Consider the following 27347-nt stretch of genomic DNA (forward strand, 5'->3'; position numbering starts at 1 on the left):
CTAGGCCTGGTCACTGCCTCAGATTCAGAGACTGCAGCTTCTCCCTCTTCCCACCCAACACTGGCCACAGATGAGAGGCCCAGTTGACATGTGTATTGGAACGACTTTATTTAAGTACACTGGGCCCCACCAGGCAATGTGGTTTGTGCGAGGCTGTGCGAGGGACGGGCTTGGGCTAAGAGAAGGGGGGTGAGCTGGTTAAGCATACTGCAGTCCATGGGTTGCCACATCGCTTTCACACACCTCCTTCGGCCCACATCTGGCAGGGGCCTTTGGTCATAGGATGGCGTAGGGAAGAATACTGCCTGGAATCTAGGACTAGGTTGGGACTTGGAGTCACAGGTGAGGGTCCCAGTGAAGACAGGCTCCCCCAGCTTTGTACCATCTGGGTTGAAGGCCTTTGGGCCACTACTAAGGGCCAGGCCTGAGCCCTCCTGGCACTCTGGTCTGGCCCTTTCCTTCCCTCCCTCCCCAAATAGGTCCAAAAATGAGAACAGCACATGTTCAACCCAGAGGGGGCATTCTTGCCCATCAACCTAGTCCCCCTGCTCAGCTAGAGTGCAAAAGGCAACTTGGTTAACTGCAGCTTTCTCCAGTCTCAAGGGGACTGTGTCCCCAATGCCCCTCCCTTGCAAGGGGCCTCTGCTGAAGAGTGATTCTATCTCCAATTTCAGAAAATCCAACTAGCAACCAGACCTTTGTTTCAGGGTGGTGAGCAAGTGCAGGAGGGAGGAAAAAAAAAAAGGGCTGGTGGGGGGGAGTGTAGCCTTCAATCCCAAAGGATCCTGAGGCCTATGGATACTGTCAGTTCACCATCAGTAGAGAGTGGCGAGGCTCTGGATGCTACACTAAACCTAGGTGCTGTAAACATTAGTGTGAGCAGGGTGACTAGTAGGCAGGAAGCAGTGAGCCCCCCTCCCCAGTCCCCTTATTGAACAAACACTTCAATAAATAAAATTGTTAAGATGGCATTGAAACAAGGATGGATGAGAAGCGAGTAATAGGACCAGAGCCAACAGGCTCCTTAAACTCTCCCAAGACCCTCTGGATGGAACTGGAGCTTGAAGCATTAACTCTGCAGCCAATCAGAGCTGGTCTCTTCAAGTGTCCAGTGTGGTCCTGGTGTTCAGGTGGACATGAGGGCTCCCTGCTCTCTCCTTACTCTAGTCTCTATAACCATAATGGAGAGCTTCTCAGCCTCCCAAACCCAAACCTCAACAAAACGAGAGGGACCTAGCCCCAGTCCCAGTCCTCAGTCCATGATCAAGAGGCACCGATAGCAGAATGAGGAGCTAGGGAAGGCAGCAGCTGCTTTGGACCTCAGGGCACCCTGGAGGTGGTGGTAGGGTGGGGCCAGCCCAGCCTAGGCAGGGCAGCAGCAAGATCTCCCTCTGGTGGCAACCAGGGTCCCACACAGCCAAGCAAAGGCCCAGCTGAGAAAGGAAGTGGGGCCTCTGCCAGGGCTCTTCCCTGTTAGGGGCCAGTTAGTGGTCAACCCCAGGCCTCAGGCCATCACCATCGTGGGTAGTTCATCGTTCTTTCCGGGCCCAGGAATCCCTGGGCCACACGGCCCTGGCATACGCGCACACACTCGTACCCACACACACTCACACACACAGGCAGTTCCTCGCAAACACTCCGACTCAAGAAAGCGAGTTTTAAAGTGGAGTTAACTTCAGAGAGAGGTGAAGATGATGTCTCAACATTAGAAGGTTTTCCTGTGGATGGATCGGGCACCATCTTCCTCATATTCCTTCTTAGAGACCCACATCTTCTTAAAGGTGTCCAGGGAGGCAAGGATAGAGCCCCTGAAGTGGAGGGAATCCAGAGGAACAGTGTGAGTTGAATTCATGAATTCATGAAGCCAGCTAGTACCCCTGGGGCCAAACGAGATAAGGCCACCCTTTCAAGGACGGGAGTGAGAGTTAATCAATGCTTTTGCTTCCTGTTCCACTCTTATTTCCAGAAAAGCTACTCACCCAATCCATGTAGAGTACAGTCTCTCCTGAGGGGCAGATATCTGCAAAGGTGGGTGGAAAGAGAAATCGAGACTTCAATACCTCCACCTCCCTTCTACCACTTGTCTCCCCACAGAGGATAGTGGATGTAATCCATGTAACAGGCTTTAAGCTTGGCTCCTGCTGGACTCTTGGCCTGATACTCAATGGGGAAGCAGGGACCATATTCTTTCATTTAGGGTCCCTCCTCAGCAGGCAGTTAACTCCCCTTAGCAGTCACTTAAGATGTTGGACTGTGTTACAGGGGAGCCTCCTGGGCAGGAGGTAAGTCAATCTATCAATTTCACTTTCTCTTTTTTTAAAATATTTTTTGTAGTTGCAGATGGACAGCATGCCTTTATTTTATCTTTATGTGGTGCTAAGGATTGAACCCAGTGCCTTACATGTGCTAGGAAAGTGCTGTGCCACTAAGCTATAGCCCCAGCCCGATATCACTTTCTCTTAAGGACTACTTGTGCGGTCTTTAGCACAGTAGTACCCTGCCACATCTGGGTACTGAACTCCTTTTGAGTGATGAATGAGAATGGGTTCTTCCCTCTAGCAGACCTAAACCTCAGGGTCACTATGTAAGCTGGGAGTCACCTGGCACTGCTTGTGGAGCCCTGGCAGCCCGAAAACCCTGAGAAGGGCCCAAGGGAGGTCACACCATGTGGCACTCCAGGTCCTTGGAGCCCCAGTTCTACCCAGCCCAACCCCCACCACATTCCTACCCTGATCTTCACGTCTTTTGGAGCCAGTTTCTTTACTTCACTCAGTAGCCTGTCACCAAAACCTGAATGGGCAGAAAAAGAGACTCAGGTAAAAAATTATTGGGCTGTCTGAGCCCAGCAGGATCAGGATCCTTCTTGGGGACCCAAGAGCAAAGACCAACCTTTAAACAGTGTGGAGCCTCCAGAGAGGACAATGTTGGAGAAAAGTGTGCGCCGCAGGTCCATGTCAGACTTCTGAATGGCAAATACCAGGACCTCATGGATGCCCTCGCTCTCCTCACCAATCAAGTCCGGTCTGAAGAGCAGTTCAGGAGCCCGGAATCGGGAAGGACCAATCTGCAGAGTGAAAGGCCAACTTAAGAGGTTGGGGCTGGGACCCAAGTTCTTTGAGAGTGTGAATGGAAGAGATGCAGGCTGCCCATCTCTTAGTAAAGCTAGGAAGGCCAGGATCAAGACAGACCCTATATGTAAAGGGCCTCAAATAGAGCTTCTGGGAACAAAATAGAGAATAAAAAGGAACAAATAGAGCTCTTGGGAAAACAGAGGAGGAGCTCCTACATTTACTCAATTCAGGCATTTTTGAGCTCAGAGATTTCATTCATTCACTCATAGAAATTTATTCATATCAATGGGAGTTCCAGGGAGCGGCAAGTCACCTTATACTGCGTCCAGGACACAGACACCATACTACTTCCCAATCTATCCCAACCTAGGAAAAGCCCCCTGGAGTGTCCTCCTCTCCATACAGAGGGACAAGGGACAAAGTCCCTACTTCTACTCTGTGGGACACAGAAAGCTGATCATGCTGCCTGTGAGTTCCATGTTCTAGGCCTTCGTGGGGAGTTCTGTTTGGGCCCAGAGCTTTTGTGGGTCTTAGGAGAAAGAGGAACGAGGTCTGGTCACTACCTCAATGGTGCTGCCATCTGGCAGGTAGTACTGAGCCTTCTCCGTCTCTAGCGTCTCATCCTTCTGGGGGTTTATGGACAGGTAGCAGGCTCTCTGCAGAACCAAGCACAGTAGTCAGGATGACAGGGAACCTGGAGCACACAAAGTCCCAGTTCCCAGGGGAGTGATGTGCTACTGAAGAATCTGGCCATCCACAGTAACTGCCTTAACAGTCCTAAGAGCTGCTACCCAGAAGCAGGAGCAGGGAGGTCTCTATCAGCCTGAGCTGGTGGTACTTAGGATATAAAGTCTTCCCTTCCCCTAGCTTCCTGGAGAGCAAGGTTGAAACCTTGGCTCTCTGGTTCCTGGGTCTGAGACAATAATCTAAAATCAGCCCAAGCCCAGACATCTTTCTCCTTCTATTAGTCATGTGGTTCTGGGTCCCTATGGGCTTCCCTAGGGCCGGAGGTGCCAGGAGGGTTCTGTGTACTTAAAGTGCATTCTGGCTTCTCCAAAAAGGACCTATGAAGTATGTAGGGAAGGGGCACCTGTGCACCTGGCTTAAGGAGAGAGCTTCCTCTCCTCCACAAGATGGCAGTATTCAGAAAAGTGAATCTGTCAGTGAGAGGGGCCCAAGTGATCACACAGCTGCCAGGAGGCCTGGTTGGGAACAGAGCCTAACCCAGGACCCCCAGTAGGAGCTTCATCCCTCTTCACTCATGGGCAGCACTCACTTCTTTTATGGCTTTGACAATCTCAAATTCGGAGGATGAGTGGAAATCATAGCCCTCCTTACGCAGGTAGAGGCGAAGGAAGCGAGAGACATCTCGTCCAGCGATGTCGATGCGCATGATTGAGTGAGGCATGGCGAAGCCCTCATAAATGGGCACAGCATGGGTGACACCATCCCCAGAATCCAGCACGACCCCTGTGGTCCTGCCCGTGGCATAACTGAAGCAAAAGGGGCAAACCATCATTGATCCCTGTTTTCTCATGCTGGAAAACCCACTTCTTTTAGAGTTCAGTGTCAGCTAAACTAAAGTTTGGGCCTTTCTCCTGGGCCTTTAGAATGGGTGGAATACTAGGGAAGCCTTGACATACCTGAATGAAGGAAGGAGCTGAGCTTCTCCAAGCTCCCTCCCCAACTCCCTGAAGAGCAGTGTGAGGAGACAGTCTGGTCTTCAACTGCTCCACAGACCCAGTCTAAGGGGTGGTTTTAATTTACTAGATAAAGAGGAAAAATCTTAAATGCCTATAGGGGCCAGGAGGAAAAGTATATGAGTAAAGGAAAATAAGTATGTTTTTTCATTTCTTCTTCTTTTTTTTTTATACCAGGGATTGAACCCAGGCATGTTTTACCACTGAGCCCCAGCCCCAGCCCTTTTTATTTTTCAGTTTGAGGCAGGGTTTAGGGCTTCACTAAGTTGCTGAGGTGGTTCTTCAACTTGAGATCCTCCTACCTCAGCCTCCCGAGTCGCTGGGATTACAGGCATACACCACTGCACCCAATTCTGTTTTGTATTAGAACTATTTTTTTTTTCTTCGCATGATTTTGGTCTATCTTAACTTCTCTCTTTCGGTAGAGATAAGGGTTCAGATACACAGCAATGAACACATCTTCAGTATTGGAAGGACGATAGGGAATGAAGTGGGCTGTGGTTAAGTCAGCTTGTAACTCTACTTGCTACGGCAGATGCTCCCAGTTCCAGCTGATTTTTGCCCTATGGGAATGCAGGCCAGCATCATCAGATCTTCCAATTTCTTCAGAGAAGTCAAAACTCTGGATATTGAGCTCCTGTTTTTTTGGGTTTTTTTTTTGTTACCAAGAATTAAACTCAGTACTGCTGAGCTACATTCCAGCCCTTTTTATTTATTTTTTAGTTCAGGTAGGGTCTCACTAAGTTGCTAAGGGCCTCACTAGGTTGCTGGCTTTGAACTTGTGATCCTCCAGATCCAGCCTCCTGAGTCACTGGGATTACAGGTGTGGACCACTTCGCCTATCAGAAATTTGTTTTTAAATGGTGGCTGACAATGTTTTAAATTCTCTGTGCAAGGGCTGGGGATGTGGCTCAAGCGGTAGCGTGCTTGCCTGGCATGCATGCGGCCCGGGTTCGATCCTCAGCACCACATACAAACAAAGATGTTGTGTATGCCGAGACTAAAAAATAAATATTAAAAAAAATTCTCTCTCTCTCTCTCTCTCTTTAAAAAAAAAAAAAAAAAAATTCTCTGTGCAAGCTGCCAGCCTATCATCTCTTCAGTAGTCAGAGGCAGGTGTGAGGTAGGATGAGAGTGTAATAGGAATAATGGAGTTTAAGAATAAGAGACCAAGGTGGTGTTTCAATTGAGATTGTATCAGCAGCCTAGCAGAACACCGAACACACAGCACTAATAAATACTTGACCACATTAAGTTGCTTTTGGGAAGGGCTATAGCAGTGTGTGTCCTTCTGAGAAGGCAGAGGAGAGCCTTGGGTGGCAAACCCACCGAGAGTTGGGACTGGGATACAGTCTCAACACCAGCCATCTCTTTTCTTTTTATTTCAACCAAGAAGGCTCAATGTCCAATTTCAGCAAATCTCGTCCTTTCTCACTATTTTCAGCCCTTCCTAGGGGTGAGTGGGGCTCAAGTGACTCTGCACCAAGCTAAAGGAGAGGCAGCCTTGATTGGGCCAAAGGACTGCTTTCTCCCTTAGAGGCCAGGCTAGCCAGCCAGGCTGCTACTCACAGGCTAAGCACGGCTTGCATGGAGATGAAAAGAGCTGGTACATTGAAGGTCTCGAAGAAAACTTCAGCAGCTCGTTCTCGGTTTTTCCGTGGGTTTAAAGGTGCCTCAGTCAGGAGCACAGGATGCTGGTGAAAAGAAACCCAGGAGGCAATCAGTGGGAGGTCAAGCTTCCATTCTCATGAGTACTTTGGGAGAAGCCCCTGTCTGGATGGTTTGAGAGCCTAGCCTCCCTTCAAAAATAGGCAAACTGAGCCTGTCAGCAAGTCCTGCCTAAGTTGATCTCTCAACTTTTCCAATTTGTGACCCCCTCTAAAGTCTCATTTTGTCCTCACTCTTCAAGATTCTTCCATAGGTCCTTGTATCTACAGTATATCTCATTTTATCAAGAATAAGATTTTATTAAATTCTGAATTGCTAGGATAAAAATAATAGTTAAACATTCTTCCCCTATAAACTAAATATATCCTCCTTTACATCCTCGAATTGCGAGTTACTTCTTTGGAAGTTAATGATCCCAGGACAGGTTCTGGATTCTGAAAGATGACACCCAATTCTACCACTTTATTTACTGGGTGATTTTCTTTTTTGGTACCTGGGATTGAACTTAGGGGCACTTAACCATGGAGCCACATCCCAGCCTTTTTTGTATTTTATTTTGAGACAGGGTCTCATTGAGTTGCTTAGAGCCTTTCTAAGTTGCTGAGGCTGGCTTTGAACTCGTGATCCTCTTGTCTCAACCTCCCGAACCATTGGGATTACAGGTGTGCACCTGCACCTGGCTTCACTGGGTGATCTTGAAAATATTACTCGGCTTTCCCGAACTTCTGTTCTCTTGTTTGTATAATACTACCTATAACTTATAGGAATAGTATGAAGATTAAATCTGAATATATCTGAAAAGCTCGTGGCCTGGTGCTATTCGCAGTGATCATCATCCTCAACATCTCTGGGTTAGGGGTTCTGTCAAATTTGTATACTGCATGGGGGTGCCCTGTACACAGGACCCTCACCTCCTCTGAGAAAGTCTGCAGCTGGTCCTTAGAATAAACATATTGCCAGATGCGCTCCATGTCATTCCAGTCCTTGACAATGCCATGTTCCATGGGGTAGCGGATTGACAGCAGCCCTCGGTGCTCCTGTGGGCAAAGCAGGAGTTATAGCAGCAGTCAGGCTCTGCCTAGGACCCTGCTCTCCCAAGCCAGAGCTGTGCAACTTCCATCACTTCCAAAGGAGCCCAGCTTCCTGAGCTCCCATTCTCAAGAACTCACCCAAGCTAATTGGGAGCAGGCACCCAATCTCCAAGTCCTTAGACTGTATGCTACACAGGCAGCTGTACAACAGAGGGCTTCTGAACTTCAATGGGCCCTCAGGTGCTCTAGGGCAAGGGATAGGAGGCACCTTCCTCATTGCCTGGTTCCAGGACATGATCTTCTGGCTCCCACCTATCACCTCAGCTCTTGAAGCCAAAATTGGCAACAATGATTTTGTTGTTCTGCTTACTAGATGTTGCCTGAGGGGCTCTGCCAAAACTGTGTTAATTAACTCATCCCTGGGGTATGCCAGACAGGATCTCCCCACTGAATCCCCTTTGCCAAAAAAATAACCAAGCTAGTCAATTTGATCACTGGTAAGGCAGTAAAAAAAAGCAAAAGCCCTGTTTTCTGGATTGTCTATGTGTTTCTCAAAGTGGGGTTCCAGATATTATTCTTCAAGACCAGAGACTACTCCCGGGACAAAGAAACTGCCTAGGCCTAGAATGAAAGGATAAAAAAGAAGATTCCAAGAGAAAATTATTCCTTTACTTGTGGCTGTGTCCAACAACTGGGACACTTCCCATGGGATAAATAATGAAAGTCTTTTGCTGCCTTGGGGCTTCTTTTGGGGGCTGGGAATTACCTCAGCTTTGGGGCCAATGAAGATATCACCTTCTAGGGCTCCTGCCATGACACGAACATGCTTGGGTCTTCCCACACTAGAAAAGACAGCAGAACACAAGAAAGACATACATAGAGATGAATACAGATACCTAAATTCTACTGTGCTTATCTTCAAGGCATGAAAGTACCATTGATTTTGATTTCTTTCTTTTTATTTTTCTGTATTTTCTATAATTTCTACAAAGAACATTGTATTATTTTAAGTTATTTATATATTATTTCATATTTTTATTGTGTTTATATTACTTCATAAATTATTAAAACAAATTTTAGAGGTTTCAATACCTTTAGTTCTTCTCTTTCCCCAATGTGTGTGCAGACCAAGAGAAATAAGGAAGCAACAATTTATAAATTAACGGTTAACTCAGAAAATTTAGGGGTTGGTCAGGCACAGTGGTGTACACCTGTAATCCCAGCTAGTTGGGAGGCTGAGGCAGGCAATCACATGTTTGAGGCCAGCCTAGGCAAAATAGTGAAACCCTGCCTCAAAATGAAATAAAAAGGGCTTGGGCTGGGGTTGTGGCTCAGTGGTAGAGTGCTTGCCTAGCACACGAGAGGCACTGGGTTCGGGTTTGATCTACAGCACTACATTAAAAAATAAATAAAAAAAAATATATTAATTGTAAAAAAAAAAAAAAAGGGCTGGGAATATAAATATAGCTCAGTGTCCTTGGGTTCAATCCCCAGTACCATAAAAAGAAAAAAAATTCAGGAATTGGGGTGTAGCTCAGTAGTAGAGTATTTGTCTAGTGTGGGCGAGGCCCTGGGTTTGATCACTGGCATCAGACACATACACACACTAAAAAAAAAAAAAAAAAAAAAGTTTTGACTCCTTAGCTCCCTTCCCAGGACTTCTACTAAGTGAGACTGTGATATGTGATGATGGCACTCAGAGGCACAATCTTTTTTTTCCTAGTTAGAGCCCTTCCCCAGGCCTCCATGCCATCTCCTGTCTGCAGTCTGAATCTCAAGAGGCAACTTCTGAGAAACATTCTCATTAAGATGGCAGGTATGGTTTAATGTTACATCCCATCCTGAGCAACAAATTTTAAAGGGGGCATTTTAGCTTGTTGTGATGGCTTAGTCCCAGCAACACAGGAGGCTGAGGAAGGAAGATCTCTTGAGCCTAGGAATTCAAACTGAGCAACATAACAAAAACTCCATCAAGGGGAAAAAAAAAAAGAGGGCTCTATAAAGATGAAATCATCAATGAGTTACCAATGATAGAATTTATAGCAACAGATAAAATCATATTTCAAAAAAGAGGCCTCTTTCCTGTGCCCATCAAATTGTACTAGGTAGCAAACTGTTTGCTTACTCCAAATTCAACTCCTATCCCTTGATTGCTATTGTTTTGAGCACCAGGGCTGACCTGATAGTGTTCCTCTTCCTAAAAGACAGGAGAGGTGACCCCATGACAAAGTTGATGAGACTCCCAGAGTCCTGACAGAGTAATGGAATGACTTACTAGTTTGGAAAGCAGTATTTGGGGATTTGATCACCAGCAAAACCAGCTTTAATCACACCGGATCCCTTAGAAGAAAGAAGAAAGAGAAGTCAGAATGATCATTAAACCAAGAGGAGATATGCATTATATGGTTTCATTTATTAAAAAAAAAAAAAAAAAGAAAGAAAGAAAGAGAGAGAGAGACAGAGACCTTATATTTGACTTTAATATATACATCTGCATATGCCTAGAAAAGGCAAATCCACACCCAGCAAGGGACATGAGATTGGAAGGAGGGATGTACAAAACTTCCACTGCACACCCCTATTGTTTGATTTTTCTGTAGTGCAAGTCTTTTCTACATACTTTGGGAGCTGAAAAGAATATTACAAACAGTTTTTTTTTTGAAAATGTAAAACTTTTAATTGCACATTGAGTATATTCAAATGGAAAAAGCAGATTCATTGATAAATGATAAAATTATGAAATATCCTTCTCTTTTTTCTTTTTTTTTTCCTTCTCTTGATACATTTAGCATTTGCATTTTTTTCTTCTCTAATACACCCTGCCACCTTTCCCCTGTACATTTCTATTACTTTCCCCATCTGTTCCATGGACAGATTCCTTCCTCGCTCCTCAGTAATATAGAAACTTCACCCCCAGGCAAACTATGATGTTGTATTTGTTGATTTTCTAGATATATGTTGGCATGATACATACAGTTTTTGAATATACTTTGGGAACTGAAAAGAATATTAATAAATGAAAGAAAAAGACAGAAAACTAAGAAGAGACAAGTGCCTAGAAGCACCAAAGCAGCTGGTTCAGGAACAAAACTGAGGTGAAAAGCATGTGATTCTTTCCAGCACAGGATGCTTAACACCCCACTTCCACTCAGGCCCATACTCTCCCTGTCTCCCTGACCTCAGAACCCATCCCACCATGAGCATCATCATACTTGCAGCTGACTCCACATTGTTTAAACACGGTGCTTATGGGTATTTTGTTATTATTTTATTATTTAGGGAAGCCCTAAAGCCTTGTCTGAGAATAGGAGACGAGGTCCACAATCTTGCTATTCCAAAATGTTGCACTCTTGGGTGTTGTACTGTGTTGTATTGTCATATATGTTTGGTGGGATGTCCAGAAAAAAATCCAAGTTTTTCAACCAACATCTCTATATCTTCCAGGGCCCAACCAATGTAAACACAGACACAGATACCAACCCCTCTGCAAGACAGATGTTGAGACCGGATATTCCTTGCAGATACGCCCTGTTCTTTCTTAACTCTTCTATTACTATACCTGAAACCCTCACCCTTTATCGTTTGCAGCTGCATGCATAACAGCAGCAAGGCCTTGTAGCTTAGGCAAGTTTTATATTAAGCACTTTTGACTATTTTTGATAGGCTGGCATGGAAAGTGATTCTTCCAGAACCCACACAGCAGACAGTAAACACATCAGGAGATGTTAAATAGCCAATATTATCTTTGCACAAAGGCTTCCAGCAACACACGTGGATTCCTCCCTGTCTCTGATTCCTGCTCGTCTACAGGGGCAGGGGAATGAGACTGGCCATCCAGGTATCTGCCTCTGACAAGAAAAATAGGGGTGAATATAGTGAGAGCTGATAGAAGGCCAGGGAAAGTGGTATGTGGGGAGAATAGGATCAACCAGTTTTCTGAGGAAACAGGAACCTCTGCTGGCATAAGACAGAGAAAATAGGAGACAATGTGCAAACTCAGTGGCCTGGGCAGTACAGCAAGGAGCCTGGAAATGTGCAGCTATAAACTGAGCTGAAAGATGGAGAAGGAGGGGGAACTTTTCTGTTTCAAACTCCAGGGCTCTGAGACTGTGGTAGGATAGGCAGAAACAGCACTGTGCAAGAGGACCCTGGGAATTTGTTAGTTCAAGCTTCCAATGATTGCTCACTGCCTTCACCTGGGTGTGGTGACATTGAATTGGATCTCCAGGCAGGGATTGAAAAAAATAAGAGAAATAAAAATGAGATCTATTTCAGACCTGAATTGTGTGTGTTTGTGTGTGTGTGTGTGTACGTATGTGGGGGGTGTACTAGAGATTGAACCCAGGATCCAGGGGGCACTCTACCATTGACCTATATCCCCAACCCTTTTAATTTGTTGCCCAGGCTGGCTTCAAACTTGCAATCCTCTTGCCTCGGCCTCCTGAGTGTCTGGGATTAAAGACACATGCCACCCTGTCCAGCCAGAACTTGGACATTTTTAAGACGATTGTCGGAGGCTGGGGATGTGGCTCAAGCGGTAGCGCGCTTGCCTGGCATGCGTGCGGCCCGGGTTCGATCCTCAGCACCACATACAAACAAAGATGTTGTGTCCGCCGATAACTAAAAAAATAAATAAATAAATATTTAAGAATAAATAAATAAATAAAAGACGATTGTCGGTGGAGTTGATTATTTTCTTCTCACGATCTTGCAGCAAATCACTATTACCTAAACCATGAAATACCAAGCATCTCTTTCTGCTTTCTATAAAGGGTTTAAGGTTTCCATTTTTGTCTTTCCCTAGTCTAAGTTCCTTGAGATCAGAGATTCACAGATGGGCAGTATGGTCATTTGCTGGGTACTCAACAGATGCTGGCTGACTAAAGTTAAAATCAAGTGCAAATGGGCTGGGGATGTGGCTCAAGTGGTAGCGCGCTCGCCTGGCATGCGTGTGGCCCGGGTTCGATCCTCAGCACCACATACAAAGATGTTGTGTCTGCCAAAAACTAAAAAATAAATATTAAAAAATTCTCTCTCTCTCTCTCTCCTCTCTATCTTTAAAAAAAAAAAATTAAGTGCAAATGATTGGCAGAGGAGAGCTACAATAGGGAACCTAAATGGTAGCTGGATGCCAGCAGCAGCCCCAGGCAGAGGTGGTACAGAAAAGGCAAAAGCTGTGCTGGGAATGACGTACAGGGAAGAACCAGACTCAACTTGTCCCAGTGGCCTCCAGTGGGCATGCCAGGCCAGTAGTTGGGTGAAGGATCAGTGGGGAGGGGAGGCGGCTCAGCTGCTTAGTTCTGCTCAAGCCACAGAGCAAAGGCATAGAAAATGGTCATACCCATTTCTTTTCTTTTCTTTTTTTTTTTTTTTTTGGTACCAGGGATTGAACCCAGGAGTGCTTAACTTCATATCCCCAGCCCTTTTCAGTATTTTATTAGAGACAGGGTCTCTAATAAATAGTTGCTGAGACTGTGTTTGAACTCTCCAATCCTCCTTCCTCATCAGCCTCTCGAATGGCTGAGATTACAGGCATGTGCCACTGCGACGGGCAACATCCATTTCTTTAACAGGAACCGTGTACCTGGCAAATGAGCTGCTACTTTCTTTGTTATTCAGTTTGGCAAAGCCAAGTGAACAAATGCCTTGTAGAGGCTTCTTGAAAAAGTAGTCTCGTTAACTATTTGATGTATAAGGACTCAAGTCTGTTGCCAGTTACCACTGTTCTCCTTAGTGTGTAGGCAAACAAAGAACTCCCTCAAAATGGCTCTTAGAGTACCTGCTGGCTGTAGACGTTGTGGCTTGGGTGAACTTTATACTAAGAACTTCTGATTACACTTGATGATCTGGGAAAGAGACTTGTTAACTCTCATTTTATGTGTGAGAAAAGGATGCTGGGAGAGGTGGGGCCACAGATTCTAGGACACAAATTGTTAACTAGTGGTTTATTTTGGCCCAAGACATATTTTGTTGATCCATAAAAATAAAAATATATACTATTATATATATGTACATACACACACACATATATATTTTTTCTTTTTTAACAAATTTACTGCTGGGTTCCTATAATCCCAGAGACTAAAGCAGGAGGACCACAAGTTCAAGGCTAACCTGGGCAACTTAGTGAGACCCTGTCTTAAAAAAAAAAAAAAAAAAAAAAAAAAAAAAAAGTATCAAAGAGGGAAGGGTGGTAGAAATGTAGTTGAAAAGACTGGCCAAGAGTAAATAACTTTTTTTTTTTTTTGGGGGGGGGCACTAGGGATTGAACCCAGGAACATTTGACCATCAAACCACATCCCCAGCCTTTCTTTTATATTTATTTAGAAACAGGGTTTTGCTAAATTGCTTAGGGCCTTGCTAAGTTGCTGAGGCTGGCTTTGAACTTGCAATCCACCTGCCTCAGCTTCTGGTAGTACAGGCATGTGCCACCACCCAGGCAAGAAATAGATAATTTACAGCTGGGTGACAGATCTGTGGATGATCATTATACTATTCTGTCTCCTTTTGGTATGTTTGAATTTTGCTGTAATAAAAAGATCTTACAAAATGATAGTCCTTAAGTAGAATTTCAAAACACAAATACTAAATGTGTACATATGCACAATATGCAAAATATATGTCCATAAAGTCATAGATAAAAGGAACAAATTGATTTTACAGTGATGGTTGCTTCTGGAACAGAAAGACAGGCTGGGATTGGGGAGTGGTACAAAGAGGCTTCGATTTTACCTAAAATGTTTTATTTCCTAAAAACAATTCTGAAGTAAATATAGCAAAATGTCAACATTTATTAAAATGGTGGTAGACACTTGCTACTTGGGTGCTTGCTACACATGTCTGAACTTTTCTATATATATAAAGTATTCCATTTTTTTAAAAAAGGGGAACTGAAGCAGGACAATATCCCAAAAAGCAAAACAGTGGGTGGAGAATACTGTGCCTGCATTTAGACCCACACAGTCACAGTCTTTTATAATATGTTTATTTTGTTTATTTATTTTTATGTGGTGCTGAGGATCGAACCCAGTGTCTCACAAGTGTGAGGCAAGCGCTCTGCCACTGAGCCACAACCCCAGCCCATGTCACAGTTTTAAGACTGATAAGAATGTTGATGTTGATCCATTTTAGGACAGAACTATAACCTCTGAGATCTTAGCAAATTTTTGAGTTTTAAAATAAATGTAGTAGCTAACCAAAGTGGCATGGCATGGCAGCTGTTTTTCTCTTATATGATTGTCTATGACATCTTCAGAAATGAATTTTTTATATTTAGTTTTTAAAAATAATTATCGCTTTAGCATTTTTATTAAAGCACCCACCATCCTCTAGTCTGCCATTTTCTTCATTAAATTCTGATGAAATGGTCTGATGTCAAGTAGAAATGAAAAGAGTGGTTACAACTGTCTTAAGACTGGGAAAGGTTGTGAACCAATAATGGGGCTCTTCACTCTTTTCCTTACTTTCTTCGTTTTCCTTCCCTTTAATTACTTGCCTAGCCCAAAAATAAAATTGGAAAATGTTAAGCTAGGGAGTTGTTAAATCTACTAATGACACATTATTCTCATTCTATAAAGTTAGCTCAAATATTTCAAATGATTTTTCCTATCTTTCATCTTAAAAATAAAAACAAAATCCTCTAAATGCCAAACAGCAAGGACTATCTGAAGTCCCAAATCTAAAAATGTGGCAGAAATATTCAGCAAATCCTAATGGGAAAAATGACTTAAGTTTCTCCTACTTCACTTTTAGGCAGAATTGCAGGCATAATAAAGAAAATGTTTTCCCAAAGGAAAGACAAGTCAATTCTTTAAATCTTGAAACGAAAGATGCACCATTGCTTTGGTAGATTTCAAATATAAAGTCATGGGGGATTGGTTCCAGGACTCCTCTCCCAGACACCTGAACCCTTAAATAGATGCTCAAGTCACTTATATAAAATGGCACAAGGGGCTGGCATGCTTGTGTACACTTGTAATCCCATGAATTTGGGAGGCTGAGGAAGTAGGATTGTAAATTCAAGTCCAGCTTGGCAACTTGGCAAGACCCAACCCCAAACAACAAACAAACAAACAAACAAAGAAATAAATAAATACTTTGAATAATTTTAGATCATTATTATTTTGGTACCAGGGATTAAACTCAGAGGCACTAGACCACTGAGCCACATCCCCAGCCCTATTTTGTACTTTATTTAGAGACAGGGTCTCACTGAAGCTGCTGGCTTTGAACTCTGCCTCAGCCTCTTGAGCTGCTGGGATTACACACATGCATCACAGTGCCTGGCTAGATTATTTATAATACCTAATTATATGTGTGAATACTGTTAGGTATTTGTTTAGGGGATAATAACAAGACTTTAAAAGTCTGTACTTGTTTGGTACAGGTGCAATTTAAAATAAAGAAATATTTTTGATCTACTGTTGGTGAATAAAAGAATTTGGAACCTGTGGATCTGGAGGGTCAATTGTACTATCAAGAAAGTGAAAGATGAATCTAAGAGGCATTAGCTTCAGTAACATTAAGGAAAATGGCTGGAGATGGAACTCCTGACCAACAATTCAAGAAGCAAAGGAACTAATGGGATGGGCAGACTGCTCCTTTTGATATTACTAATGACAACAGGAAATTGATAATTTCTGTATATTTTTCTTTCTATAACTATGAAAAGGTTAGATAAACGTTGCAAAGACTAGGTAAAGGCAGAAATAGTAGTTTCCTCTGAAAATAAATACCAAGAACAAGGAGTCCTATTCAACCCTCTACAGTTGAATAACTAACCAGGGGAAACCCCTCATTCTTTCTTTAAGAGAGAGAGAGAGAGAGACAATGAATTTTTTTAATATTTATTTTTCAGTTCTCGGCGGACACAACATCTTTGTTGGTATGTGGTGCTGAGGATCAAACCCCGGCCACACGCATGCTGGGCGAGCGCGCTACCGCTTGAGCCAAATCCCCAGCCCCCCTCATTCTTTCTTTACTTAGGGACATCTTTTTTACTATGATAGAGACATTCAGTCATTCATCTAGTCCCCATCAAACCAATGAAAAGTCTTCATTGAGGATGTTGTGGTGCCAGGCTGTAGGTATTGTATGTATAAAGTGGGTGGGTAAAGGGAGACTAATAAAAAATAAAGCAATATCACCTCTTCCCATAAAGTCTTAACAGTCTAGTGAGGAAGACAACAATAATAACAACAAAAAATCCTGTAAAAAATGAGATGTTTCATGAAGTTCAACCTTGTCTTTTTAAAGGCAAAAGTCATACCCTTGAAGAAAAGCTAACAACAAATAAAGCATCTTTCCTTGGAAAAAGTGAGCAACTTGGAACCAGATCTCAGTCTGAGTCTTGGCTCCTCAACTCCTACACCAGGTGACTCGGATAATCTCTCGAAGACTTACATCCCTGTGTAGACCGAAACTGGGGAAAGTAATTGCCATCTACCTACCAGAGCTAAGCTTAAACAAGATTATGCAAAAGATATATGTTATATGCCCAAGAGCCCAAGGGCTGGACCAACATAGTGAATCTGATAAGAATCAGCCTAGGACGCAAGGAACTGGTAGTTTGCCTCAAAGTAAGCACCTAGAAGAGGAGTGGAAAGGTAACACCACTCTAGGTAGTATCAAATTTTTGAATGAAATACAGAAATGGAAGATAACTATCCCTCTACCCTTTAAATAAAACCAGTATTTAGGTTCTTTACATTTATCATTATTGATGCGCTGCATGGGTGGTGCTAGTAATAACAATAAAGCACTGGATTTAGGACATCTCTACTGTGACCTTGGGCTCACTTCTGGCTTCAGTTTTCTCATCTGTGAAATGAGGATGAAACTTCCTTCTTAATTATCTACCCAGTTTTTGTGAGGATCCAACTCGAATGCAGGTGAAAGCCTCCTGGAAGCGGCAAAGCGCCTGGCAAACACTAAGTACTATGTTTGATAAATTCTCCATCCTAGTAACTAGGCATTCTGAAGAGGAAAGCATCTCCTCGCTTGCTTTGTCATTCTCCTTTCTTCTCGACCTTTATTAACTACCATTTATAATTACAGAAATAACTGAAATCCTGTGGTCGTTTGGGGCACCAGATTCTCAGGCTCCACCCAGATACAGCCCACCCTCCGGCACCCAAGGAAACTTAGACCTTCTACACCCGCAGGCGGGCCCTAGCCCCACCACCCGAATCCCCGAAGTCAATCCCTACAGCCTAGTGCAGCGCTCCGCCCCTTAGAGAGGTGGAAACACTATGGCGGCTGTAAGAAGGACAAGCGCGCGAGCCAATAACTACAGCGCGCTGCCCTCATCCGGCAAGGCCCAGAGGCGGGAATCATCGGCCAAGATAGACAACCAGAGCAGCCAATAGAGTGATCGAAATCTGTGACTGGGCGGGCTCCAGGAGCCCACAGAGCTGTTAAGGCCCCTCGAGTCAAGGGCCCAAGGACCCCGCTCAGACTACAGCTTTTCCCTTTATTCGCTCCAAAGTTCTCCATCCCACGGTTTCTGGCCGGTCCCCCAGCCTGCAGAGTCAGAGAGGGCGGAGGCGGCGGCAGCTGAACCCGCCTGACAGGCCGGGCCAGTGACAAAGAGCCGGCGGCCCAGACTGAAATCCGGGAAGCGATCCTTTCGGGAAGCAGACCACGAGTCCCTTTAGAAATAGCAAAGACGCAACTCACGTTGTCGATCACAACAGGCTGGTTGGCGATCACATCGTAGGACTCCATGGCAGAGGAATCTCTCCTTCCGAGGAAGGAACTGCCAGCCGGGTCAGCAGCTAACGCCGCCAGAGACACGCATGCGCAGTCTAGCCGCCGGTACAAGGCGTTCAGGGAGCGGCCCGACCTCGCCTTCAAAGCACTACAATCCCCAGCATGCCTCCTACCAGGGTTAGCGCTCCAGCTTGCACTGGGGCCCCGCCTAGTTTAAGAGACTGAGAGTCGCATTTCCGAAGCACAGTGTCCTGGGCTTCCTAGTACCAATAGGTTAGAGAAATGAGATAATGGTTGTGTTGCACTCCTGGATCTGTAGTCCCTTTGAAGGAGTTCACAATGCATGCTTAAGTGTGTAGTCTTCTCGACTACATAAGTGTAGTTGGGTTTGGATTCTACAAATCAGTCTTAGCACTCCCCACCCACCCCTTTTTAAATTATCATTTTATAGTAAGGGGATTGAACTCAGGGTCGCTTTACCACTGGGCTACAGCCTCAGTCCGCCCCAGCCCTCCGCTTTATTATTATTATTATTATTATTATGTGTGTGTGTGTGTGCTGGAGACTGAACCCAGGGCCTTGTGCATGCAAGGCAAGCTCTCTATCAACTGAGCTATATCCCCAGCCTGTCCCCAGCTTTTTGAGACAGGCTTTCCCTAAGTTGCTTAGCGCCTCGCTAAATTGATGAGCCTGGCCTCGAATTTGTGATCCTCCAGCCTCAGACTCCGGAGACGCTGAGATAAGGGGCTTCTACTCCTGGCTCCCCATCCCTTCTTTTGGACAATTTTAGGTTTCTATATTTTTATTTGTGTATATAAGTATATAACATCTCCTAGTGAAGTGGCACCCCCTTTCTCCACAGAAAAGCCCTCTTCACCATGGCTAATTTTAGGACTGTCAGCAAAAGAGTCCATTGTAGATAAACTTCCTATTTTCGTGTCACCCTGTTTACTTGGCCACTGGCCGAGAAGATACCAGCACTCCAGGTGCTGGACACCCCCTTACTAGTTTTCACAAATGTATCCAGTATAGTACTTTAAAGAAATGTGCAAACAAGGCCTCTGGCCTTGAGCTGGGCTTCACAGAGATGTCTACATTTTTAAGATAAGTTACAAATGGGCCCATGGTAACAGCTGGCAGGGGAAGGAAAGAAAGGGGAGATAAAGCTCTCCCCTTCTCAGGTATTGTCCTTGAAGAGTTAACTTGCCCAGAACAGTGAAAGCAAAAACTGCTTTTATGTGAACTTCTGCAGACTGTGAACTTCTGAGCCCCTCCCCTTACACACTGGGTATAAAACTCTGAAACTCCCTGAACTCGGGGTTCAGGGGATTGATTGATTACAGCAAAGGCTGTACCCTCTGAACCTGGCTGCAGCCAAATAAAACTGTTTCCTGCTATCTTCGGTGCCTTGCCTCCTTTGTCCCTACAACACTAGTATCTTACACTCAAAGGAAATTCTAGTAAACAAACATACACAGAGGAAAAACATATTCCTAAAACAAAGAAAAATATAGGGCATAAGAAAAAGAAAAAAGAACATTATACAGTGTCACTTCTTTTCACACTTCTTCCTGAATAGGGGTACACTTTGTTACAGGCAAACATTGTCTGAGTTGTTGTTTTGTTTTGGTACCAGGGATTGAACTAAGGGGCACTAAACCACTGAAGCACATTTAGAAATTTTTAGTTGTTGAGAGACCTTTGTTTATATGTGGAGCTGAGAATCAACTCACACATGCCAGGCAAGTGTGCTACTGCTGAGCCACAGCCCTAGCCACTTATTTTTAAATTTTGAAACAGGGTCTTTTAAGTAGACCTTAAGGGAAATTGTTGAGGCTGGCTTTGAACTTGCGATCCTCCATGCCTCAGTCTTCTGGAGTTGCAGGAATTACAGGGTGCACCACCAGCACGCCCAGCTAGGGATTGCATTTGAAACTACTGGTAGGATGACTAAAACAACGTCTAAGGGTTTGGGAACTGCACCAGTATCTCTTTAATTTTTATGAGTTGGATTGACCCTGATGGGTGAGAAAATGGAGGTGAAGAGAAGTTATGTGTCCAATGTTTTCAAAAGAGCCTACTTCATTTTTCTCTGGATTATTCTTCCTTTCAAGTTGCAGGGGTTCTTTTATCAGTAGCACTAGTGAATATTAAGCTTTATAATCTATAACAAGCCAAGGCCAGGGAGGTCCTAGGTATGATCCCCAGCATTGGGAAAAAAAAATCTGTTAACACTAATGCCAAACGAACGAATGCACCAATCCATTTTAGATTTGTGTTTAAACTGTCAGCAGGCATGCCAGCAAAACAGTGACAAGCACTTTGTCGACGCATTTCCCAGTGCTTTCGTGGAACCCTAGCACTTGTAAAAGATGCTTTATCCCTATTTAAACCAGGGTTCCTCCTAACACTAGAGGGAGACCAAGAGCCTTGGGATACAGGGATAGGGAGGCGGAGCTTGTTGTCAATTCACGCCTTCCCCACCTGTGATTGGCAAAAACGTTAGCCAATAGGTGCCAGGACAGGGCGCGCCGCCCCCCGCCCCCTCGAGCTCCCTGCGGCCCCGAGGCACACTCTGGCAGACTCCGAGGCGGCGACGGCTTGGGCGGACAGTGCACGGTGCGCAGGCGCAGAGCTAGACCTCGCTGCAGCCCCCGTCGCCACCGGGAGTCGCACCCACCGAGTCAGCCCTCTGGTGGGTCAGTACGCTCGCCCTCCTCCGCCCTCCCAGGTTTCCACAGTGCCCTACGCACCCAGATGGCTGAGCTGCGGCCTAGCGGCGCCCCCGGCCCCACCGCGCCCCCGGCCCCTGGCCCTACTGCCCCTCCGGCCTTCGCCTCGCTCTTCCCCCCGGGACTGCACGCCATCTACGGAGAGTGCCGCCGCCTTTACCCTGACCAGCCGAACCCCCTCCAGGTTACCGCTATCGTCAAGTACTGGTATGCCCAGGGCCGCGGGGAGGACAGTGGCGGGCTGGGAAGGCTTAGAGCGCCGGGAGCGAAGTAATTTGCGGGAGTGGGAAGAGGTGGAAGGGAGGTGAATGGTTAAGGCACTTGGAAGGAGGGCTTCCTGCTGCGAGAGAATGAGTTAAGGCCGAAGTTAGGAATGGGGACAAAGGGGTTAACGGAACCTGTGGGTAGAGAAGGGTTAACCGAGATTAAGAGAACAGAGTGAGAACTGGGGATGTGTGTTGGAGCAGACGGGGAACGGTATGAGAGGGAATTGTAAACGTGGTGAAAGGAGGGGGCACCTTTAGTGGGCGAGGGGAAGCCAAGGGGGGCGGCTGAAGTGGGATGGGGGAGGCGAGACGGGGCCTGGGGAGCATATTAGAGGGCTCTGGAGGAGCGAGGCTGGAGAAGCTCACACAGCATGGGCTACGAGCGAGTCTGGGGGTCCTGGGACTGTTTTTGGGTTACAAGCCGAGCAAGATGAGAGCGCTGTTCTTGTAAGGAGATGAAGAAGAGGTCTCCTTTTGATACCTTCGGGATGAACTCCGGAGTCGTATCAATGTAAAGCTGTTGCTTTTGAGTTTGATGGAGCAACTCTTCCTGATAAACTTTTTGCTTACTCTGCACAGTTCTCTCTCTCTGCAGAACTTCCTTTTGGCTTTGCAGCTCCTTTGCTTTGAGACGTTAGTGAATAGCGGGAGCAGAAAGCCATGGTTTAACTCAGGATTGAAGGAACCTCAGCTTCCCATTTCCAGTGGGAAGTAAATAATGGAGAGACCTGGTTCATGGGCAGGGAAGAAAGAAGTGCCGCGGGACATTAAAGGGAGCTTCTTCTCCACAGCTTTAGAACTGAGGCAGCAGTTTCACTGGGAAGCCCAGGGTAACCTTCAAGTCACTCTGTTAAGGGCCATTTTGCTGATGGGCTGCTCTTGGGGTAGTGTACCATTGTTTGAAATCTGTTTTTACTTCAGCCTTCAGACAAAACAGGTGTTATGAAGACTGAAAAACAGCCTGTCCTCTGGTCTTTGTGGACCAAAAGTTGATTGAGGAACTGGTTGAATCTGTCCAAGACCACATTCATGCAGACACTGTTTTAAAAGTCCTCTTTCAGGGGGTACTAAAGGTCTTTCAGGCAGCTTCTTGGCTGATGGCAGAGAGTAGATCTGATGGGAGAAGTGGATGTCTTTGTTGGCTACCTCTCCTTTTAGGACTGAGTCTTCTGCATGACCATCTCTTATTGCCTCTGGAGATGACAGTCATTAGGCTGTACAGGGCTCAGGCCATCAGAGAGAATGTGGAGAAGGCTGACATTGTGAAGGGCCTGGAAATCAGCCACCTGCTAAGGAGGAGCCATAGGGAGCACCCTTTTCTGTCCTGGTAGCCCAGAGGAAGTGTGGCGGGAAGACCAGTTTTCTCTGGCAAATTGTTCTTTAGGTGAGAGGAGTTTTTGAAGAGTGCTTCTGAATGGAAAGTAGCTCTTGCTAACTTAATCACCTGTTCTAATTGCACCTCTGTATCTAACTGTGTTGTGATGAACTTGTCTGTGTCATGAGAAAAGTAGGGCTGGCTCTGCATGTTTTTTGTTCGGGTCTCATTTGAGAGTGGGAAATCCCTACACAGGGCAACTGTTTTTATGTCCCTAAGTGGTCATCAGGGTTAGAATTGTGTGTAAAAGGTATTGAAGCACCATGCAAAGAACTAAGAACAGTTAGTATTACTAACACAGCAGTATTTTTAATTCCTGCAGCAAGCTTTTTAGCCAGGCCATCTTTAGAGATGGGCCAGCATGCAATTTCAAATAAGGGGGATTGTGTAGCACTTTGTGAAATTAGAAATTCCACCTAGATGCAGAAAAATCTGAGAATAGTTCAGTGTGTGGTTCTTTCTAAGATTCAGGGAGAGGGGTGGAATTTACAAAATTAAGATACTGAAATTAATTTATATCCCTTATATTTTGCATCATCCTCTCTAGCTCTTGTAGGAGGATGACTGATCCAGGCTGCCTGGGTCTGGCTATGGCCCAGGGTGCCTTGGAATTATTTTTACAGTAAAGGGGTGGCTCTTTGGAAGTGGTCCCTGACCAACAGGGACATTGTGGTTGAAAACTGAGACTTTGATTAGCAAGTATCAAAGCAAAAAGGCAGAGCCTGTGCCCTGGCTCCATGCCAATCTTGCAACTGCCCTGTGGAGAAAAGTCAGATGTTTGAGGAATTAAGGTGAAGGATACTCTGGGCCCCTGGATAATATCTGTTTCCAAGTGCAAAATTGATTGTTTTCCACATACTCACCTGAGTCTGAGTATTAGAATAGAACACTCATAGCTTGGTGATAGGGGCTAACTTTGTTGGATACTTGGTCATTCCTTGACTCTTAGTAAATTTTTTCTTAATGTGGCATCCTCCTGGGAAACTTGGTGGGCAGGAGTACTGCAGTGGTGTGGCAGTTGGAGCAGGGAATAGTGAACACAGTTTCACTGCTTGTTGCTGGATGGTCCTAGGCTGTAGGAGGGGCAACAATGGGAATTTGCAGCAAGAAACTAGAGCAGATCTGGGACTTGTAGTCACCTCCATCTGTTCTGGGGTTCTGCAGCTGTAATGGGGTTCTTCCAGGGATATCTATCCTTTTCTTTCTTCCTTCCCCCTGCAAACTTTTCTAAACCCAGTCATGGAATTAGTCACATGAAATCCTAACTGAATGAGTTAGGAAAAGGGAAGATTTTTCCCTTTTCCTAACTCATTCAGTTGAGATTCTAAGCTATTTGCAATAACTTTCTTATAAGTTCTATAAATAACATCTTTCCTAGCAGAAAAAAATGAGGATTTCTACAAAGGCAAATTATATCCTATCAAAGAGGATAAAACAGTACCACTGTGTGTGTGTGTGTGTGTGTGTGTGTGTGTTTGTGTGTGTGTGTGTGTGTGCACGCTGCTGGGTGTTGAACTCAGGGCTGTACTACTGAACTGCATCCTCAGCCCAACCTATTGGTTTTAAATAGTGTAAAATTGCATGATACTGGCACCCATAGTGGAATTACCTGCCTGTGTCTTCTGTTTGGTCATTAGTTTCCCCTCAGCAACTAATACACCTGCAGAGTACACTCTATCAGAGTCCCAGGAGCCAGCAAGCTTTTGCAGCCCGTGGGATGGTTAGGTATTTTTTTTTAAATATCTATTTTTTAGTTGTAGTTGGATACAATATCTTTAATTAATTTATTTATTTTTATGTGGTGCTGAGGATTGAACCCAGGGCCTCGCCCATACTAGGGGAGCGCTCTACCACTGAGCCACAACCCCAGCTCCCCCCCCCCTCCCATGGTCAGGTATTTGAGGCAGCTCAAAAGCAGCGTTTGTGGCTAAATGCAGACTTCCTTCTGCTGATGGTTTCCATTTAGTCAGTTTTTCAAGTCTACCAAGTGTCCCTGTCCATTCTGAAGATTTTTTTTTTTTAAAGCACTAATTATGCTACTAAAGGGAACCTTTATTGAATTAAATTCTCAGAGTGAAATAATGACTGAATCTCTTCCTCAATTCTCTGTTGAAATTGTGAGAGAAATTTAATGTGGTCCTCAGGGCCCCAAGTCATTTAATGTCCCAGCTCTCTCTTTGAGGCAGCAGTCTCCTGGGATTATCGGGATGCAGGCACTCATAGGGCTCAGCCTGCTTCTGCTGCAGTGCTCTGTGCAGAGCTCTGCTAGCCTAAGTTTGGCCTTTGTCACTTACAATGATAAAAGACCAGCTTTGGTCTATGGGGTGCAGCGCAGGGTGTGCTTGGACTAGAGGCTTTTGGTTTGTTTAGAACAAACTGTAATTAACATAGGGCACAATATAGTCTTTCAGGAATTAGCTGTCTAAGAGGCAGGACTGGAGCAGAGCCTCTGCTTCCAGGAACAATGCCCATTGGGGATGCTCCGGATGGTCATTCAACAGAGGCCAATTGATTGACTGATGTACCTCTTGCCTTGAAGCTTGGCATGTTTACAGGCACCATAGAAGAAGAGTTAATCCCTGCCAATCCCATTTGGGATCAGTAATTTGAAACAGGAGAAAACAAAATGGGCAACCACCCAGTCTGTTTTATTTCTAAAAGAGTCCCTGCCTGTTGGAGGTAAGAGAATGGAGCTTCTTGTACATGGGGAATTGGGCAGCCTCAGCTGCTTATCCCTTGGTCTCATCCTCAGAGAGGTGTAGCCTCCCCTTAGTTATCTTTTGTCCCAGATTCCTCCAGGATGGGGCCTTTGAGTTGCAAAGCAGAGCCCCTCAGTTTGACATTGTCTGGTTTCCAGGATCATACTGACACCCCTGTCTTTTGTCTTTTTCAGGTTGGGTGGCCCAGACCCCTTGGACTATGTTAGCATGTACAGGAACATGGGGAGCCCTTCTGCCAACATTCCTGAGCATTGGCACTACATCAGCTTTGGCCTGAGTGATCTCTATGGTGACAACAGAGTCCATGAGTGAGTGTATCCCATCAGTCTACCCTCCACCTGCCATTCCTTATCCTTGAGCCTTATTTCTGAGGTTTTCCTGAGTAGGGGTGATAATGTCAATCCTGTGAGGTTGACACTTCTCAGGCGGCACTTCTCTGCTTATATCTATTTGTGCTGTGGTGGTGTATGCTAGCACCTGAGCACTGCTCCTCTGATGTAGGAAAGTATTGATGATGAGCAAGAGTTCCAAAACCATTAGGTTTTTCCAAGTTTGCTATAGGGTTTGGGCTTTGAGGATAGGCAGCGTGGCTCTGACTCAAAACTTGGGCTGATGCCTCTGTTTTCTCCCACCCCGACCAGCTTAATATGAAAAATTTTAAACACAAAGCAAGGGCTGGGGATGTGGCTCAAGCCGTAGCGTGCTCGCCTGGCATGCGTGCGGCCCGGGTTCGATCCTCAGCACCACATACAGACAAAGATGTTGTGTCCGCCAAATAATAAAAAAAATATATTAAAATTCTCTTAAAAAAAAAAAACAACACACAAAGCAAAATTGGATTTTGCAACAAGCACTCATATAGCCACAATCCAGATTCCACCATTAACCTTTTACTGTGTTTGCTTTTTTACAAATAAATTTATCTATCCCTTTATCCATCTTATTTACTTCATGTATTTATTTATTTGTTTTCTGTGTTTTTTTTTTTTTTTTAAGAGAGAGGGAGAGAGAGAGAGAATTTCTTTAATATCCATTTTCTAGTCTCGACGTACACAACATCTTTGTTTGTATGTGGTGCTGAGGATCGAACCCGGGCCGCACGCATGCCAGGCGAGCGTGCCACTGCTTGAGCCACATCCCCAGCCCTTTTGTTTTGTTTTGAGACAAGGTCTTGCTTTGTTTATTCAGGATGGCCTCTAGCTTGTGGGTTCAAGGGATTGTCCCACTTTAGGTTTCTAAGAAGTTGGGACTATAAATGTGTGCCGTAGCACCCAGTTTTACCTACTTCCCTTATATTTGCATAATCTGTGCTTGGATTATCCATAACATGTGTTTTCTCCTGGTCTATTTCCAGTTGCTGCCTTGCACACTTTTACATTGTACCTACCACCCTTCTTTCCCTTTATAATTAACTAATTTGTGTTTAGAGAAAGCAAACACATTTCATTTTAATTCCAAGTTAAATATAATCAAGTTAGTATTAAGTTCTCTAAAATAACAGCTGTAATTGGAATCATTATAAAAAGTAACAGTACAGTCAGGTGTAGTGGCACACACCTGTAATCCTTCACTTTGGAGGATTATGCAGGAAGATTGCAGGTTCAAGGCCAGCCTGGGCAATTTAGTGATACTATCTCTCAAGATAAAAAAATAAAAATAAAAAAGGCTGGGGATATAGCTCAATGGTGGCTACTGGGTTCAATCCTCAGTATTAAAAAAAAAGATAACATTTATTAAGTACTGTGATTAGGGGCTAGCTATTCTCCTAGTGACTTTATATGTTACTATTGAATTTAATTTTCACATTAACACTATAAAACTGATAGATGGTTTGCACATAAAGAAACTGAGACACAAAGAAGTTCTTTTAACTGGAAGAGCCAGGACTTGAATGCAGACAGTCTTGCTCTAGAATCCATATCCTTGTTTTTTCTTTTTCTTTCTTTCTTCTTCTTTTTTTTTTTTTGTGAAGCTGGGGATCAAACCCATGGTCTTGCACGTAGTAGTAGGCAAGTGTGTGACCACTGAGCTACTTCCCTAGCCCTGAGAGTCCATATACTCTTCCCACTGCCAC

At 44.8% G+C, this 27347-nt stretch overlaps 2 protein-coding genes and 1 non-coding gene across 11 annotated transcripts in view; 1 reads left to right on the forward strand and 2 right to left on the reverse strand.

The window, feature by feature from the left end:
- Positions 1 to 83: 83 nt before the first annotated feature.
- On the reverse strand, positions 84 to 18261 carry Actr1a (actin related protein 1A). Its single transcript, XM_076834363.1, has 11 exons — positions 18148 to 18261; positions 9746 to 9810; positions 8237 to 8312; positions 7351 to 7476; positions 6341 to 6465; positions 4348 to 4564; positions 3635 to 3727; positions 2890 to 3064; positions 2729 to 2790; positions 1980 to 2020; positions 84 to 1808 (listed from the first exon to the last, which is right to left on the reverse strand). Exons 1-11 carry the CDS (start codon positions 18193 to 18195, stop codon positions 1706 to 1708), a joined length of 1131 nt encoding a protein of 376 aa, XP_076690478.1. The 5' UTR covers positions 18196 to 18261; the 3' UTR covers positions 84 to 1705.
- Positions 18262 to 20773: 2512 nt separating this feature from the next.
- Positions 20774 to 27347, forward strand: part of Sufu (SUFU negative regulator of hedgehog signaling) — a 111883-nt gene continuing 105309 nt past the window's right edge. For all 9 annotated transcript variants that reach the window (XR_013088780.1, XR_013088779.1, XR_013088781.1 and 6 more), the window contains exons 1-2: positions 20774 to 21119; positions 25447 to 25581. Coding sequence is in view for 6 of the 9 variants with exons in the window: in XM_076834420.1 (XP_076690535.1) it covers positions 20938 to 21119; positions 25447 to 25581 (317 nt within the window). In the remaining 3 variants the exon portion in view is untranslated. The remainder of the gene's footprint in view (positions 21120 to 25446; positions 25582 to 27347) is intronic.
- Trnat-agu (transfer RNA threonine (anticodon AGU)) lies at positions 24350 to 24422 on the reverse strand. Its single transcript has one exon. It is a non-coding gene; the product is annotated as a tRNA-Thr (tRNA).

The sequence above is a fragment of the Callospermophilus lateralis genome, chromosome 15, assembly GCF_048772815.1.
Source record: "Callospermophilus lateralis isolate mCalLat2 chromosome 15, mCalLat2.hap1, whole genome shotgun sequence".
Taxonomy (NCBI): domain Eukaryota; kingdom Metazoa; phylum Chordata; class Mammalia; order Rodentia; family Sciuridae; genus Callospermophilus; species Callospermophilus lateralis.

Coding starts and splice junctions, on each gene's coding strand:
- Actr1a (XM_076834363.1), bottom strand. CDS start 18,195: ATGGAGTCCTACGATGTGATCGCCAACCAGCCTGTTGTGATCGACAAC. Junction 4,565..6,340: donor ATGCAAGCCGTGCTTAGCCT/GTGAGTAGCAGC, acceptor CTTTTGCTTCAG/TTATGCCACGGGCAGGACCA. Junction 3,065..3,634: donor CAGATGGCAGCACCATTGAG/GTAGTGACCAGA, acceptor TTCACTCTGCAG/ATTGGTCCTTCCCGATTCCG.